General features: G+C 37.9%; 1 protein-coding gene across 1 annotated transcript in view; it reads left to right on the forward strand.

The window, feature by feature from the left end:
• Positions 1-3923: 3923 nt before the first annotated feature.
• The window catches only part of ARL13B (ADP-ribosylation factor-like 13B), a 55512-nt gene continuing 40344 nt past the window's right edge, over positions 3924-19091 (forward strand). Inside the window, exons 1-2 of the mRNA XM_014550630.1 lie at positions 3924-4035; positions 12487-12736. Of these exons, the coding sequence (XP_014406116.1) occupies positions 3981-4035; positions 12487-12736 (305 nt within the window). The 5' untranslated portion in view covers positions 3924-3980. The remainder of the gene's footprint in view (positions 4036-12486; positions 12737-19091) is intronic.

Here is a 19091-nt window from a genome sequence, read left to right on the forward strand (position 1 = left end):
TAATTTGCATATAGTCACTCTGATTGGCTGGTGGGCGTGGTTTAAGGCATAGCAAAGGTATGGTCAATTTGCATGTTTGTCTTTTATTAGTGTAGATATGCATAACCCATGGACACAGACAATCAACAATTGTGTGATGAAGGCCTGAGGGCGGGGTGGGAGTAGGATAAAGCGGGTTAACTGGGGGGGAGGGGAAGAGGAACATCTGTAATACCTTCAACAATAAAGATACATTTAAAAAAATATATCATGAAAAAAAAAATAAAAAAATATATTTTTATTGATTTCAGAGAGGAAGTGAGAGGGAGAGGGAGATAGAAACACCAATGATGAGAGAGAATCATTGATCGGCTGCCTCCTGCACACCCCCCACTGGGGATCAAGCCTGCAACCCGGGCATGTGCCCTTGACTAGAATCAAACCTGGGGCCCTCAGTCCGCAGGCTGAGGCTCTATCCACTGAGCCAAACCAGCGAGGGCTTATTCAATGCTGGGGATATTCCCACAACCAAGGTACATGCCCTTGACGGGAATTGAACCTGGGACCCTTCAGTCCTTAGGCCGATGCTCTATCCACTGAGCCAAACCAGCTAGGGCAAGATACATTTTTAAACAATGAAAACATTTAAGGTAAAAGCTAACATTCTTGGTAGCTAGCTTTAAGAACAATGTGTAATAGTAATAATTTGGAATATTTTTACAAAAATATTTTCAGAGAGTGAGGAAGAGGGAGGGAGGGAGAGAAAGACCTTGATGTGAGAGAGAAACATCTATCAGCTGCCTCCTGCATGTCCCCCCCCCGGGGATCGAGCCTGCAACTCAGGCATGTGTCCTGACCAGGAATTGAACCATTGATCTTTTTGGTACATGGGATGACACTCAACCAACTGAGCCACACCAGCCAGGGCTGGAAGTTTTTTTAAAAACTGAAATATTAACAAGGATGGAGTTGGGGAGGTGGACATAAGATGCTACCCATTTAAGAGAATGAGGGGCCATTTTCCTTAAAAGGTAACTTAAGATGTTTTACTTTGTCTTATAAGGGATGTGAAAGGTTTTATGTTTCTAGGAACTGCTGACCCAGCTGCTGCATATTTGTAGTGTGGTCTTCCTTGACTTCCAGAATAGGCACAGTTGCCTGTTATCTCTTCCTGTGGCTGCCTGTGCTTTCCCTTGACAACAGTCATCACACATAATTACCTCTCCATTGCCTATTTTCTTGCTAGGCTCTATGGTTTATGAGGGCTGGGGATTGTGGATGTTTATTTGCTATTGTATAATAGGTGCTTAATCAATATTTATAGAATAAATGGTGCAAACAAGCAGTGAATGGTGATTTGTTCCCAAAAGTAATTGTTTTGGCTCATGGTGATGTTAGTAGCACTGTAGATCTTGAACTGCATTATAAATTAGTAAAGAACAATTGAATTAACTTTAATATAATTTTAGTCTAATTCATTGTATATGTAGTGTCTTGAATTTTCTAAAATATTGCTTAAAATGCTACATTATTTACCTTTTTTAGTATAGTCATTTACTATATTTTGTTTAGGAAAGTATTTTGCATTTAAGTCTCATTCCTTAATATTTGGTAGTTACAACTTCTTCAAACAAAATAATAAATTATACTCTAAATACCTCACAGCTTTCTCAAGAAGTAAACTGATATTTTTCAAAATTGATAATGCAGGTAAAATTTTCACATGGATAGTAGTACCTACATACTATCTTAGCTCCTTAAATTCATAATCTGCTGTTGATCTCTTTGGCATTCTCTCTGATCCCGGCACTGGCTGACTGGGCATGGTGTATGGGGATGCTGCTAATTGTGGCTTGCTTTGTTCTTCACTGACTCAAGCATAGACATCCTTCCAGTTATTCCCCATTGTGGGTAGGGATGGTTGAAACATTTGGCAAAGACTAAGGCTTCAGTATAACAAAGGAAATTAACATGGAGAGTACATTAATTTCACTCACAAAAACCAAAGTCCTCACCCTAGTGTATAAGGTTCTGCATGATCTTGCCTTTGATGTGTTTCTGATCTGCCCTTCCCTGCCCCTTTCTCACTGTTGTGTTATTTTTTAACCCTCATTGGAGAATATGCTTTTATTGATTTTAGAGAGAGGAAGGGAGAGAGAAAGAGAGGAAAGAGAGCGAGAGAGAGAAACAAACACCAATTGGTTGCCTTCCATATGGGCCCTGACTAGGGATGAAACCTGCAACATGGGTATGTGCCCTGATCGAGAATTGAACCTGCCACCTTTTAGTGCACCGAGCGACTCTCTAACCAACTAAGCCATCGGGCCGGGGCTCTCACTGAGTTCTACCACAGTGGCTTCCTTGCTGATACTGGAACATGCCAGCATGTCCCCACTTCAGTGCCTTTGGTCCAGCTGTTCTCTTTTGCCCCAGATGACTAACTCCCTCCTTCAAGGCCTTGCTCAGGCTTTACCTTTTCAATCAGACCCACCCTGGTCACCCTACATAAAACTGCAACCCACCTCCTATCCCCACTACTGCTCCATTTATCCTGCTCCATTCTTTTTCCTATAGTACTTAATCACTTTCCAATATACTATATAACTCATAATTTACTTATTTTATTTTTTGTTAATCCTCACCTGAGGATATTTTTTCCATTAATTTTCAGAGAGAGTGGAAGGGAGGGAGGAACAGAGAGAGAGAGAAAGAGAAACATCAATGTGAGAGCGACACATTGACTGGTTGCCTCCCATAGCCTTTTGCTTTTTTTTTTTTTTAATTAATATATTTGTATTGATTTCTGAGAGAAAGGGAGAGGGAGAGAGAGAGAAACATCAATGATGAGAGAGAATCATTGATTGGCTGCCTCCGGCATCTTCCTCCCCCCCCCCCTCCCCCCCACTGGGGATCAAGTCCGCAAACCGGGCATGTGCCCTTGACCAGAATCAAACCCAGAACCCTTCAGTCCACAGGCCAACACTCTATCCATTGAGCCAAACTGGCTAGGGTGCCTTGTGGTTTTAATGCAGCAGCTAGCTGTGTTATGCTGTGGCTTTCTCTCTGTATTCTCAAATCCATGCTGTTAATGGACGGTCTCATCTCATATTGTGCAGTAGTGTAGCCTAGAACAGAAATGAGTTTTAGTGGTGGACTGAATTGTCATGTTAATAGGACCAGTATAATAGGTTTGTTCCTTTGTACCTGTCCCAGGTTAAAGAATTTTCTAGGATTTAGGTGAATTAATTAGGTTTTGATTCTTGTTAAACCTATTCATTGTCTTACGTCTTCCAACTCTGGGCTTAGGACTTTTCAGCTGTAAAATTGAACTAGACTGTATTTTTTTTCTGATTCTGTGAAGTTTAGCTATATCATCAGATACATTTTAAGCTTTATAATTGTGCTCTTTGAAAATATATTAGCACTTAATAGTCATGTGACTATACTATATGTAAGATTTGTACTTGGTAAGGTGCTACATATTTCTAAAAACAGAGTTTAGCACACAAGTAGTGCCTAGAATAACAATAATTCTTTTCTTATGTAATTTCATAAGAAAAACAGATTTCTGATAACCCTTAGAATTCAATTAACTAGAACATTTAATCTTTAGTCATGATACATAACTCATGTCAGAATCCATCTCCCTCCCTCCATTTATCTCTTTTCTTTTCCTTATTTCTTCTCTATCCTTTGGGTTTCTATTGTACAATCCAACTCTCCCCCCTCTTTTTTTTTTTTTTTTTTTTTTTTTTTTTAACTCTCCCCCCTCTTTTTTTTTTTTTTGCTTAGAGAATGAAAGAATAATACTTTAAAGGTATTCTTCATGAATTTTGCTTTTTTATTCATCATTTTACCCTTAATATCTAGCTGATTGTCTTGTACAGCAGATCCTCCTAAATGTTGCTTGAATGAATGTATTTGCTTTTATTTTTTCCAGTATTGAATTAACTCAAAGTAATTTTTAAATTTTTGTTCTTTTAAGAAAGGTGACTCTTGTGATGGTGGGACTTGATAATGCTGGTAAAACGGCAACGGCAAAAGGAATCCAAGGAGGTAAGCAGAAAATATTTATTACTAAATTATTCCGATTTATCTATTACATTCTCTATTACATATTCCTTGAGTACAGGTAGCGTGCACTCCGTTATTTTATATTCTCATTATACTGTGGCTAACGTGGTGAATAGACTCCGCCTTCATAATACCAGCCTGTTTTCATGTTTCATATTTGAATAAATGCAAAGATGCAGAGGCTCCTTGAGGTCTTTTATCAGCTAATAGGGATTACATTGGTCTTCTAGCCCAGTGATGGTGAACCTTTTGAGCTCGGAGTGTCAGCATTTTGAAAAACCCTAACTTAACTCTGATGCCGTGTCACATATAGAAATTTTTTGATATTTGCAACCATAGTAAAACAAAGATTTATATTTTTGATATTTATTTTATATATTTAAATGTCATTTAACAAAGAAAAATCAACCAAAAAAATGAGTTCACGTGTCACCTCTGACACGCGTGTCATAGGTTTGCCATCACTGTTCTAGCCCATAGGAAGGAAAAGTAAAAAAGCTACATGCCCCTGTTTTTAAGGATACCCACCTTCTACTTATATTTTCTTGGCCAGAATTTAGTCACAAGGCTACACTAAATGAAAGGGAGGTAGAAATATAATTAGCCAGCACAACTGTCTGCATCTTTTGATTTTTTCAATAGGATATGTAAGTTTTAGAATTATTTTAAAGACTAGGGGCCCATTGCACGAATTCGTGCACCTTGAAAGGAACTGTGGGCCGCCAGGCTGCGGTGGGCACAGGGGTGGGTCTTGGCCCATCCTCTGCACCCTCACCTGGCCCCTCCTGCCGTGGCCTCTGGTCCCCTGTCTGCCGGCAGCCCTACTCCCGCCACTGCTGCTCCCAAGTGCTGACCGTGCCGGCTCCGCTCGCACCCACTGATGGCGCAGAGTGATTGGGGTTGGTGCCAGCAGTGGGTGTGAGCGGGGCCGTCCCTGTCAGCGGGTGCGAACGGTGGCTGCTGCCCCAGTTGCCCCTCAGGAGCAGGGGGAGGTGGAGAGGTCCTGAGGGGCACTTGGGGCCGGCAGCCGCCGCTTGCACCTGCTGACAGTGCTGAGCGATTGGGGCCGGCGCCAGCAGCAGGTATGAGTGGCGTCTCTGGCACTGGCAGCGGGTGCAAGCAGGGCCTGCACCAGCAGCAGGTGCGGGTGCCGGGCAGAACCGCAGTGCGTGGGAGCAAAGAATATTTAGTAACAGTCAGAGACTCGCCCCGATGACAGCGACCAGTGCCCCGCCTTGGTCTGACGCCCCTGCTCACCTGATCCATCATCCCGCTACGGCCAATGCCTGCCATGTTCCGCACTCTGCCGCCTGCTGCTGATGCTCACCATGTTCCGCACACGCTCCTCCTGGTGGTCAGCACACATCGTAGCAACCGGTTGTTCGGTCTATTTGCATATTAGGGTTTTATATATAGATAGGACCTCTATCATTAAAGGGTTTTATGCCATTTATATTATAACTTATTGGATGTATTTACTGAGTCTTAATTCAGTGCTTTGTACTACAATCTATATATATAAAAGGCTAATATGCAAAGTGTCGCCTCGGGAGTTCGACTAGGAGTTTGATTGCTCGCTATGAGATGTGCTGACCACCAGGGGTTAGCACGGAACATGGTGGGAGACCAGCAACGGCGGCAGTGGGGTGCTGAGGGAGTGAGGGAAGGAGGAGGTGGGGAGGCAAGGAGGTGGGGAGGCGGGGAACCTGATCGGCCCTGATCACCACCCAGGCCTAGGGACCCTACCCATGCATGGATTTCATGCACTGGGCCTCTAGATAGAAATAACTGTGCTAGGGAGTTTTTTGTGTACCTAGGAGATATAGCACCAGCCAGGTGTCTGAAGGGAATGAAGTGGGAGAAAACCTAACATATATTTGTTTCTGAAAATGGATGTTTCAAGAAGATACCATGTATACAGACAGTCAGGGAGCTTTTATTTATGCAAGTTTATAAAAGAAAATTAACATTTTGCAAAACTTGCTGTTGGAGAAAAATACTTTGTCACCCCAAATTTTACTATGTGACATTAGATGTAAATGGCATATTATTGTCTGTGGATTCTTCTAAAGCAGCGGTTCTCAACCTGTGGGTCACGACCCCTTTGGGGGTCGAACGACCCTTTCACAGGGGTCGCCTAAGACCATCGGAAAACACATATATAATTACATATTGTTTTTGTGATTAATCACTATGGTTTAATTATGTTCAATTTGTAACAATGAAATTGGGGGTCACCACAACATGAGGAACTGTATTTAAGGGTCGTGGAATTAGGAAGGTTGAGAACCACTGTTCTAAAGCTTTTATGGTACCTTCATGCTATCTCCTAGATATTGTAGAGCACTCGCTGTCATCATCTAAACCAGGCTTGGCAAACTTCTGTGGAGCCAGATAGTAAATCTTTTAGCCTTTGAGGATCATATGCTCTCTTCCAACTATACAGTTCTAACATACTAGTATGAAAATAGCCATCCATACACAGTGTGTAAACAAATGAGCATGATCATGTTCTAATGAAACTTTATTTGGTGTGTTATGAAATTTTCTTTTTTTGCAATTATTTTAAGATGTAAAACACATTCTTAGCCTGAGAACTCAAAAACTGCAGTCATAAGAGCAGAAAATGAGAGAGGATTTACACATTCTTTGCTGTAGGCGCTCAATGAAAAAGTCAATGGCAGGCATTTGGTGCCTTTGGAAAATTAGAGATAAAATTACATAGGCTCCTATATTTCAGAATCAAAGATTCTTGCAGCAAAATCTGTGATGATTAACACCTGTTAAAAACAAACAAATAAATGAAAAGTTGGCAAGCTGTACCTGGTTGGCTCAGTTGGCGTGTCATCCCATGCACCAGGTCGGGACATGTGCCGGAGGAAACCTATTGGTGTCAATCCCACATCCATGTTTCTCTCTCCCTCCTCCTCCTCCCCCTTTCCTCCCCCTTTCCTCTCCCCTCTCCTTTCCCCTCTCTCTCTAAAATCAGTAAAAGCATATCCTCAGATGAGGATTAAAAAAAACAACAGCATTGGTGAGCCAGATTTGGCTTTCCAGTCATGACTCCTTTATCTAAACATCTTCCCTTCTTCTATTCTTTCAAAGTTTTAACATTGAAGGGAACAGATTCTAGGAATCTGCTCATCAGATCATCTAATTTGTTATGTGTACCTAGAGTATCCTCTTTCCATTAGACCAGGGGTAGGGAGCTTCAGGCCTGCTGACCATATAAGGCCCACAAAATCGTTTGGTCTGGCCCTGCCAAGGCATTAGCTGTGAGTTAATTAAATGTTTGATAAAATGCTGGCTAATTTTTAAGTTGATAATTTTGTAAGGCCCACAAATGATGTTATAAATATCTAAATGGCCCTTGGCAGAAAAAAAGGTTTCCTCCCCTATGGACCTTCCTCTTCTGATTTCCACCTTCATGTATCCATTAGTTTCTTTATCGGAGTTAGAAAATGTTCAAGGTGTCAAGTGAACAAATAGTCAAAACTACCTTTAACTTTGGCTCTGATTTTGTTCTTTACCTCATATTTACTATTCAGCATACTCCAGAGACTAATTTTTTTTTTAAAGATTCCAGTTATATAGAAGTACTTGAACTTTTTCAAATTGAGCCTTTAAGATAGAATAGCTACTTATCTCTGAATATATATTTTTGTAATACAGTCTCCTTCTTAATGAAATCCTTTCTGATCTTCTGCTGCCCTCATCTGTTATCATGAGTAGAACTATTTCCTCTGTTTTGGTCTACTCTTACCTTTACTAAACTTGCTTGAATCACTACTTAATTGCCTTTTTGTTTATGTATCTCTCCACCTCTCCAAACTGTAAATTCCCAAAGGATAGTTTTATTTGTTTTACAGTTTAGGCCACATCTTAAGTGTTGCAGCCAATATTCTTAAAACATTTTACACATGACTTCTCTTCAGCTTATTTCTGGCTCTTCTCCGTTTGTTTCTTTGTTTTTGATATTTGCTTGTTTCTTTTGAGATATATCTCCTTCCTCTTTACTGTATTGCCATTGTCTAAGTCCAGACCTACAGTGTCTTTCATCTATAGCATTACAATAGCCTCCTAAACTAAGAGTACTTTCCTATCTTGAGCTTAATTTCTCTCTTTTTAAAAAAAGTCTTCATTGTTGAAAGTATTACATATGTCCCCTTTTTCCTCCCATTGACCCCTTCCAGACCGCCCCCACCCCAGGCCTTCACCACCCTATTGTCTGTGTCCATGGGTTATACATCAACTTCTCTTCTTCAGGGTTGTCAAAATGTTTGTATTAATTGGGTATAGATATGGTTGTTCTAACAGAGACCTAAAATACCAGTGACTTTAAAAATAGAAGTGTATTTCTCTCTCATAACAATGCAGCCAAAAGCAGTCTATGGCTGGTATAGTAGCTCCATGGTGTTAGGGACTCAAGTTCCCTCTCCTGTTTGCCATTACAAGTATTCTCCCTTGCCTACGTGGTCCACGGTGGCTCATGACCCTAATGCATTTCAGCTGGAAGGAAGAGATAAAGGGCAAGGGGAGGCCATCCTCCTTTCCTTTAAGTGTGGGACCAGAAGACACCACCTGCCATTGACTGGAATCAGTGGTGTTCTGGATCTGGCTCCTACTTGTGCTTATTGCCTCTTATCAGTTAAGCAAGAGCCAAATGTGCACATTTCTTTTCCAACTCTTTGTTCTGGTATCTCATGTTGGTAGTTTGAAATTGTCCATAGTGGGAGTATTTTCACCATGGACATGGTAAACACTACCTATCAGAGTTCCACTGACCCAATTAAACGTCCAACAATATACCACCAGCACACTACCTAGAATCTGCTCTCTCAGCCACACCTGACTGCTATAGAGACTAGGGACTATAGTCTTTATCCTAAAAAGCCATGTGCTCAGATAAAATAATCCAGGATTCTCTATCCAGTGCTGTTTCCTAAAATTTCCTAAAGAACTATCGGTATTTTGGGTGGGAAAATTCTTTGTGTAAATTGGTCCCTACGATTGTTGGATATTAATACATATTCATTATATTATAGTTATTTGTTTATATATGTTTCCTCCTATTTTTCTTATGTAATAGCTTTTTAAGATCAGAAGATTGGGCCTTATTAATCTTTATATATCTAGTACCTTACACAGTGCATAGCACATAACAGATGTTCAATAAATAGTTATTGATTATGTATTTTCATTTTATCTTAGACTTTATAGAGATTGTTTTCTTAACACATACTGTATGAAATCCTCAGGGTTGGGAACCATATGTTTTTTTATCCCTGATTCTTGTATGATGCCAATATATAATAGGCCCTCAATAAATGATTATAAGCATGGGTGGATGGATAAATATATGGAAGGGAAAAGAAGGATGGACATAAGGATAGCAGCTTCAGCTATCTTAGCAGTCTGGTGTTATGGATTGAGCCACTATATGCTTTGTGCTGAATGCTAAGACTACAGAGATAGGTCCCAGGTATTAGGAAGGTATAGGCTATTGTGAAAACCAGCAAGAAGAACATTTATGATGCTGAAAGTAGGAAGGAATCGTCAGAGAAAGGTTTAAGGGAAGATTGTAACCTGAATATTTAGTCTTGAATCTTGAAACACAGAATCATGCGTAGGAACCAGAGGAAAGAATAGAGAAGAAGGGTAGGACATTCGATGTATCAAAATAAGCAAGCTTTTAAAGTCCTGTATTTGAACTGGGGGGTGGGGGTGGCCAGGGAGTGGTCAATGGGGGGAAAAGGAGACGTATGTAATACTATATGTAATACTTAAAAATACTTAAAAATAAAGAATTAAAAAAAAATAAAGTCCTGTATTTGAGTTCTGGCTCTGCCTACCATGTGACCTTGAAAAAATTAATCTTCATTGGGTTCCTGCGAATATGGCCATCATTTTATCTGTGTTTACATTGGTTTTCTGTCTAGAATGTTCTTCTCCCTTCCTTGTTATAATTTTGTAGCTTTTCAGACTTCAGTCCCATTTTATTTCCTTTCTGAAGCCTTTCTAGACCATAACTCACCCCTCTTTTTATCCCTTTCCTCTTGAATGCCCTCTGTTTTAGTTTGGGCTGCTGTAATAGAATGCCATAAACAATGCTTACTGTCTTATTAGTTGGATTGCTATAACAGAATGCCATAGACTGTGCTTCAGAAACAAACAGTTATTTCTCACGATTCCAGACACTGGAAGTCTGCAATCATGGTGCCAGCATGGTCGGATTCTTGGTGTTTCCCTCTTCCTGGTTTACAGACAACCATCTTCTCATTGTGTCCTCAGGTGGAAGAAGGAAAGAAGGCAAACAAGCTCTCTGTGTCCTTCATAAGGACACTAGTCCCATCATGGGGGCTTCACCCTCATGACTTCACCTAAACCTAATTACCTCCCAAAGGTCCACCTTCAGATATCATCACATTCGGGGTGGGGTTTAACATAGAGTTTTGTGGGGACACAGATATGCAGTCCATAACCCCTTCACAGTCTAATGTATTGGTTCTTATGCTAAAATTGTGCTAATATGCTGTCTCTGTATTGAACTGTGTATTCTTGGAGGACAGCAACCCTATCTGATTTACCTGTACATCCTAATGCCTAACAAATCCTGGTACAGTAGGTGTTCTGTACATTTTAGTTCCCTTGTCCCTACTCCAGCATAGTTATTTATTTTCACTGATAATGTCCTGAGGATATCTCTCAAATCCTACTCAAAGACCAGCTGCCTATTTTAACTGTGGAAAGCAGTTCTGGCCTGGACTAGATTTCACATTTTTAAATGTCTAGTGTAATCCTGTTTTTGGAATATCTGGCTGCTTATATTGCTTCTAAACTTGCCTTTTTTCCTTCTAAATAAGGAAGTCTTACAAAAATGTGACCTGTAACTTCTCTAGGAAGCTGTGTAAAGTGCCCTGGAGTGCTTAGTGGAAGTCTGTTTCTCAGTCACACCTAAGCTTAGCAGCAGAAGCCTTTCAAATTTATCTTTGTAATGCACATGTTGAGGGGGCGGGGTAAGACCCTCTAAACCAGGGTTATTCATTAGAGCTTTCTGCAATGAGGGGTATGTTCTAGATTGGCTGTGTCCAGTAAGGTGGGCAACTAGCCACATGATTTTTGAGCACTTGAAATGTAGCTAATACAGCAGAGGAACTGAATTTTTTATTTTATTTTATTTGATTGGTTTAAAATTTAAAAGCCCCATGTAATTTGCAGCCCTGCAACTGTAAACAAAGTCCAGTGGAATAATATTGGTTGTGGATTTCAGTGGTGGAGAGAGAATGGAAGAAACAGACATGCAGTTTAAACTTTTCTCCATAACCATTGAGACACCAGGTCCTATTACTCTTTCATGATCTGTCTTTTTATTTTCATTTCTCTTTGAAAAGTGGCTATCACTTGTATTTCTAGTCAATTCTGGAGACTTTTGCAAAGATGAATCTTAATAAATCACACTTTAGTCACTATTATTGGTTTGCTCAAATATCTTCTGTGGCTCACAATTCTCTCTCTTTAGAACTCTCTTCAGTCTGCATTAACAATCTTAAGGGTTTGCTCCAACCACAGTGTTCAACTTGTCCGTACTTCTTGCCTTTACCATTTCTGTTACTTAGATCACTTTTCTGTCTAAATCCTTCCTAGCTTTAAGGTATAAATCCCAGCTTCTAGTTTGTCTTTCTTGAACCTTAGTGATCTTTTAAATCTTTTATTGTCATTACCAATCCTTAGTAGTTATAATCATATACTTCTAGTACCATCTTGGACATAAACAGAAGTAAAAAAAATTCAATTATAAATTTACAAGAACATCCAAAACATGTTCCTGTAGAAATAATGAAATCTACTTTTTATATTGATAAGCTGCCCTCACAAGTCTTATTAATTCTAATTATAGCTTGAATTCAGTTAATTAAAAAAGAGTGGTCCTTAGCTTCTGCCATTCTTTGGTTCTTTTAAACTGTTCTCTAAATGTTCAGATTTTAAAAAAATAACTGTGTAGATGTTGTTATGGTTCCTGGAGATGTCTGTGGTGTTGAAAGATTGAAATTTTTGTTTGTAACTCGAGAGTAAATATCTTAAAGGCAAAAGTTCATTTATTTATTCATTCTACAGATACTTATTAAGTACTTGTTATACAGTAGGGATGATTCTAGGAGCTGGGTATATATTAATAAAAGCAAATGAATAAAAACAGACAGAAACTCTTATCTGCATGGAGTGTGAATTCTAGTTGGGTATTTTATATTATCCACCCTTCGCCCAGACCAGTATGCTTAGATGTAATGCTCATTGTGCAAGGAAATAATAAACATTCTATTCCAACATTCCATTCCATCACATTCCATTCCATTGTACGTTATTTAAGTTGTGAAGTTAAATTGTTATTAATTTAAAGTCTAAAGATTTTTTCTTTCATATCGTTCAAAACAGAATATCCTGAAGACGTAGCTCCTACTGTTGGATTTTCCAAAATTGACCTTAGACAAGGGAAGTTTGAAGTCACCATCTTTGACTTGGGAGGTGGAAAAAGAATTCGGGGAATCTGGAAGAATTACTATGCTGAGTCCTATGGGGTAATATTTGTCGTGGATTCTAGTGATGAAGAGAGAATGGAAGAGACAAAAGAGACAATGTCCGAAGTGCTAAGACATCCTAGGATATCGGGAAAGCCTATATTGGTGTAAGTAATGTTAGTGTCATTGCAAATGTACCTGCAGCAGCATTAGCCAATAAAGAAATTTACCTAAGTTACAAAATACTGAATAAGCTAAAATAGTCACACCCTAGTATAATAAAATGTTTTTTAGTTACCTGGGAGCTCTTAATCTACTGAGGCCTTGTTATAATGCTATCCATAGGGATTAAGGGTTGAGGCTATGTTATGAAAAAGCCTTATAATTATAGCTCCTGGGTATTCAAAGATAAATTCTTTGTGTTATTTGATAATTTACTTTTATCAAATTTTACATTTTGAAATGGTTTATTCACAGAGTTCTAGAATGTTTTTCAAATTTTTCCTTCTTTAATAACTAATTTGCCTTTGTCCTTTTTTTCTTGAAGAGTATTCTTGTTTCAAAGTTATTTAAATGGTTTATTCTTCTTATGCCACCTTGATTTCTCAACTTTCCTTCTATATTTCAAAATTAAACATGTGATCTGTCACTTAGTCATGTGCTTATATCATTTTGTCCAGCTGCCTAAATTTTTTTAAAAAGCTGACAAGACTTTTGCATTATTTGTTCTCATAGCATTTCTGCATAGTAAACACTAGAGGGTGCCATAACTCCAAGACACAGTAAAGTAGTTTTAAATTGCTCTTATATTTGAAGTTGAATGTGTGCCCTTGCCTTCTTGTGCATTTGCCCTCATTCTTGTTGTTCATTACTAACGATTAAGAAAACTAGACAAATGTGGTTAAATGAGAAATTGTGAGCATGGTTTCTCAGTGTCCTCAACCACAAATGAATATCTTTAAATAAGACAATTTGGTATCTCTAATTACAAAAAGTGAAACTTTATTGCATCATTTATTGGTAAAGCTTATACTGTTTAATTTTTATACATTTAATTAATTAGAGATATTATTTTCTTAATACGATCCTCACCTTTTTGAATCTAAAGAAAACTTTATTAGATATATATAAGAAGAATGAACTTTATTGAACCCCATAGGCTAAATTAGTCTCTACAAATGTTTAAGCGGAAAATCAGCAACTTCTAAAGTAGAAAATAGTAATGACTGATATTCATTTGTAAAGTAATTGCATGTGATTGTTTAAATCTAATAGTTATTTAATTTATTCTTTTATGCATTATTCATTTATGCATATGTTAATTCAACAAATATTTATTGAGTATCCATTATGTGCTAGTAGTGTTCTGGTGCTGCAGACACATTTGGGAACAAAAACAATAAAAATCCATGTATGACTTAAGGAACTTATATTCTAGGGGGTGAAACACACTGAATAAAATAAATAAATTATGTCACATATTAGGGGATAAGTGCATTGAAAACAAAGCAGGTAAAACAATATTGGGAATCCTGTGGTGGTGGTGGTGACAGGGACACGTTATTCTTATAATCAGGATAAACATAGTAGATGTTATTGAGAGGATGACACTTGAGATGAAAGAGCCAGTCACACAGATGAAAGTGGAAAAGTCCCTAGGCAGGAGCATGCAATTCATAAGTGACTACAGTGATTACTGAGTAATCAAATGACTGTCGGCAATTCCATCACCTCTCTCAGCTGTGAATTTCTAGACCAGAAAGAGAAGACCCACAGCTAGGGTGATTGCTTCACCATTCCAATTTCATAGTCAATGAGATCTCACAAAGACATGAAAATTAATTATAGGTGGTATAACGTGTTATGAAATATGGTTTGCCATTTGGTTTGACCAATTTTTCTCAAGGGAGTTTTACAACCATAGAATTTTTATTCAGAAGGTAAACTGCTTTTGAAATGAATGTGCTTCAAAAATATACAGAATGTATAAAATGTATATTTTTAATAAATTTAAGATTCAGGGAAGGAGTTTTTTTTTTTTTAAAATGATTGACTTACCATGCAGAGCGAACCACTTCTATTTTGATGAATTCCTGTGCATATTTTTGCAAAAATATAATGTATGCAGTGACCACATAATATATACAATTTTGTATCCTATTCTTTTTTATGTTTATATTCCTCTTGAATATCTCCCCAAGTCCCATATTTGAAAGTTCTCCTGCTACTTCTTCCTCTTGATGTTACTGACTGAATATTATTCATAGCCCTCCTACTTTCTGTTCCCTTTGTTGTTACCTTCTTTCATCCCTTCATCACTTCCTCCATGTCACTGAGAGCACTGGTTTCCTAACAAGTTTCTCTCCCTGCCAGCAGACTCGCCTATTCTCCAATCTCCTCTATGTTTCTAGCAGGAGCTCTTTTATTTGATGTTTTTAAAATTATAAAGCCGGTACATGCTTTTAGATTCTTTAACAAGTGATATAAAGCAAGTGATATAAAGAATATGAGCTTTCTTTTTTAAAATGCAAATTTGATCATTTTGCTGCTTCTCTGCTTAAAGACCTTCAGGTTGCCTTCATAGGGTCATGCAGCTAGTAAATTCTGTTTTTTAACTGATATAACTCTAGCACCTACTAGTTGTAGCATTGGAAAGTGTAGTGGATAATAAGTGGGAAGGGCCTCCAGCTGAATCCTACTAAGCTCAGTGCTAAGGGCTGGTAGATTATGGAGAAGTATGGGGAGGGCACCTGACTTAGGAGGCAGTCTACAGTGCTCCTTGTTGCACACAGCTGCTTCCTTTCTGCCCACAGACATTTGGGCCTCTCAACTGCAAAATCCAATTACAGCATTGATTTCTTCTGTTCACCCCTTGTCTGAGCCTACACTAGTTTACTAGTAGGTCCCACAAAGCCTCTTAGAGCTCACTTAAACACCTAGATAATTTTCTTTTCCCACCCTGTTATGAGCACATAGAGAACAACCACAGACCTCAAGAAGAGCCAATCATTCAACAGAAGAAAAATAAACCTGAAGAATGAGAATCTTGTCTATAATCATAAAATTACAAATCGATAGAGCCAGATTCATTCATATTATGGGAAGCAGGGTAGATGACCACAGAGGTCCTGGACAGTCTACCTCTGCCTACCTTGCTCATGCACATGAGTCTGACAGCAACTGTCATTGCAAATGAAGCCTCAGCCAAATTTCACTTTATGTCATAGACTTGAGGGTTCTCCTGAAAGATCAAAATCATACAATATCACTAGGCTTCTGCGTTTTATTAGCTCAGAAGTTCTGTTCTGCAGATAGTGGTTGAATACCTCTTCTATAATAAAAGCAGCTGTAAAGTATTGTAATTATGCATTTGCATTCCACTGTATATAGTAACATGAACCATACTGTAGTTATCCCAAGAATCCATTTCAGTAAAAAGGTAAAAGTGATTTGTATTCCTTCTAAAGAGAGCAGAAATAGATGCCATGCAAACATTCTGTTCTGTAATTAACCTGTTTATTTTCCGAGAAAGACTTTTTCTCTCATATCTATATAGAGATGAACTTTAGCCTATATTCTGATTTATTATGGTGTGAATTATGTTATATACCCTCGTGCCTATTTATAACTTAATTTTAAACCTAAAACTTGGTGATCTTGACATAAAGAAAACATTTCCAAGAAAAAGTAAATAACTTTTGCAATTTTAAAAAGTACTAAAATCAAGCAGTAATTCCAAATTTGAAGCTCAACATCCACCATAAAAAGTTTCCATTTGTTAATGATCCATGGAAAGAACTGAGCTGGGAGCTATTTTAAACATCCCGGCCTATTGAATTTTCAGAAGCCCAAGGTTACACAGATGTTATAAGAAGGCACATGCTCTTTCTACATCTCCTCTCTCTTGTGTAGTCTTGAAAGTTAGCCTCAGAGAAACAGTAAATTACCCTCCTTTTTTATGGCTGAGTCTCCTAATATTTATTATTGGAATAACGCTGGAGATCCAGTTAAAATTTCCTCCCAGGATAATAACAATTCTACCTGTGTTAGCACATTTGAACTTTTGGAACGGCGCCACTGTCTCATTACATACTGCCTGATTTTCTATGGAGTCATATGACTTAAGTTTTGGCCAAATCTCACAAATTGGATGCTTTACAACAAAAGTGATGAATATAGAGGGATTTCACTAAGGGAAGAAAACATAATATCTCTGACATGATCTTACTAAATATTATGAACATTTCAATAAAAAAAGACTTTTTTCCCACATTTAAAATTCATTTATTAAATCCCCTTGTTCTCATTCAGGAGATATCAGAGGGGCCTGGGTACTTGTTCTGGAAGCTGATGGATGACACAGCATCAATATCTAAAGAGATTTTTGATTTAGAGGTCTGTGTACCTGGGTGGCCTCCCGGACCCTGTGAAATCACATACACAATTCTAAGTGCATGGACATTTTTCTTGGGAGCAGAATGTAGCTCTCATCAAACACTGAAAAGAGTTTATGACCAAAAAGCTTAAAAACTTTGACAGTGAGTTTCCATATTAGATGACACCATAACTAAACTTTTATTATTACTTTTTCCAATATGGGATTTTCATCTCTGATCTTTATATGTCTACTTGACTCGCCTTCTTTCTAGATAATATTAACAGGCAAATATTACTTTGTAAGTTTTGGGTTTTTTAAAAAAAATCATATTCTTTATCCTATGTATCCAGAAAAAGTTAACTAGGTTATGATTTTACTAATACTCTCATTAGAATTTGAGTCAAATGTACTTTTACTAAGTTAGACCTTTAAATAATAAGTAGAAGGACCTGGGTCCTTTATAGAGTGCTGGAGACCCAGAGGTATGCAAGTATGGATTACCTATGTCACTGATTCACTTCATCCTCAGATCCAGTGTTGAGTCCCCTAATTTTACTATTGTTACCATCTGAAACCCCTACTCACTAGATTTATAGGTTCCATTGACTTAACATTTCTCTTATTTCAGTGAAACTTTACCAAGCTTTCATGTTCATAAATCTTATTTATGCTGTTGATTCACCTACACACTTCCTTGCTGAGTGCTTCCTTTGTCTCTTAGGGCATCCAGGTTCACTCTGGCAGCTGTAGTTCACACTAAAGCCTCTCAGTTCCTTGATTTCCTAGGTAATTTATGCACAAGCAACCTGCATAGGTGCCCATCCTTCCCCACCCACATCCCAACACATTCTATTTAAAGACAAAATAACAAAGAAAAGCTTGTTCACAGGGTTGTTAGGCAGCAAGATGTTGTTCATGGAATGCCTGCTTCAATATCAGCCCAGGCCCCTAAACTTGAGAGGCTAGGGCCAGGAATACATCTGTTTTTCTTTCACACGTTTTCCCCAGATAATTCTGGTACACAGCAAAAACTGAGAACTCCTGGGATATGGGAAAGTGTGGGCTTTGGAGTCAGTACTTTGATAGCTTACTTAATCTTTCTGAGCTTCTGTGTCTCCACTTGTAAATAAGGTTTTTAATGCCTGTGTCGTCATGCCAATTCCAAATACTGTGCTTAAAGCACCTAGTGCAGTATTTTATTAGTGTTCTATAAATGTGATAGTGGATATGAATAATTACTATTGATGATATGTTGTGTCCAAATGGAGATGAATTAGGAGATCCAGTTTGGCAGTGTCTCATCATATGAATTTAGGCAACATGAAGCTTCTGATTAGAGGAGACAGTAGAGTTTAGTGGGTAAGAATATGAGCCCAAGTACTCATAATATTTTTATTTTTAATATGGCATACTTTCAGAACTAGTAGTTTACTAATATTTTGTGCCTCCGATGATTAAGAATTTTTTTCCATTAAGGTAGTGATTTTAAGGAAAAATTATATTAGTGCCTATTAAATATGTGAATAAAATATGCAAAATGTTCAGCAACTAATTAGTTAAATATCTTGTTATTTTTGTTGCTTAAGTTAGGATGATACTATGGTTTTAAAATATAGCAAAGTTGTATGTGATTACATTGCTGTGAAAATTTCTGTGCTGAAGTCTGGCTTTAAAATGCGAAGTATAGCTATGAGTGCTGTTAGAAAATTATTATTTTATAAATTCATCTGGATATAATTATGCTAATGAACATTACATAGTACTTAATATTCTCTGTTTTCATGATAAAAAAATTAGGAACAGTTGTTAACAAGTATGGGTAAGGCACTAGATAAAAGGATAGAGCACAGCTTTGGAAGGGGCAGAAGAAATATGTCTGCTACCTCTCATTACCTGGAGAGTTCATCATCAGCTCTACATTTATCTTTGTTCTAATGTTCCTGAAACATTTGAAGCTGGCATATGTGAAACATCTTTTTCTTCAGTAATAGTTGATAATTGACAGAGTGGAAAGCTCTTCAATTTCTTTATATTTTATAAATTAAAAATTATAGTGTTAGGAGGTATGTGTATGTATATTTCTGTTCTCTCTTAATCCCACTGTGCTTTCAGTTAATAATTTTGCCTCATGCTTCCTTGAGGAA

The sequence above is a fragment of the Myotis brandtii genome, unplaced genomic scaffold (assembly GCF_000412655.1).
Source record: "Myotis brandtii unplaced genomic scaffold, ASM41265v1 scaffold609, whole genome shotgun sequence".
In the NCBI taxonomy this organism is placed as follows: Eukaryota; Metazoa; Chordata; class Mammalia; order Chiroptera; family Vespertilionidae; genus Myotis; species Myotis brandtii.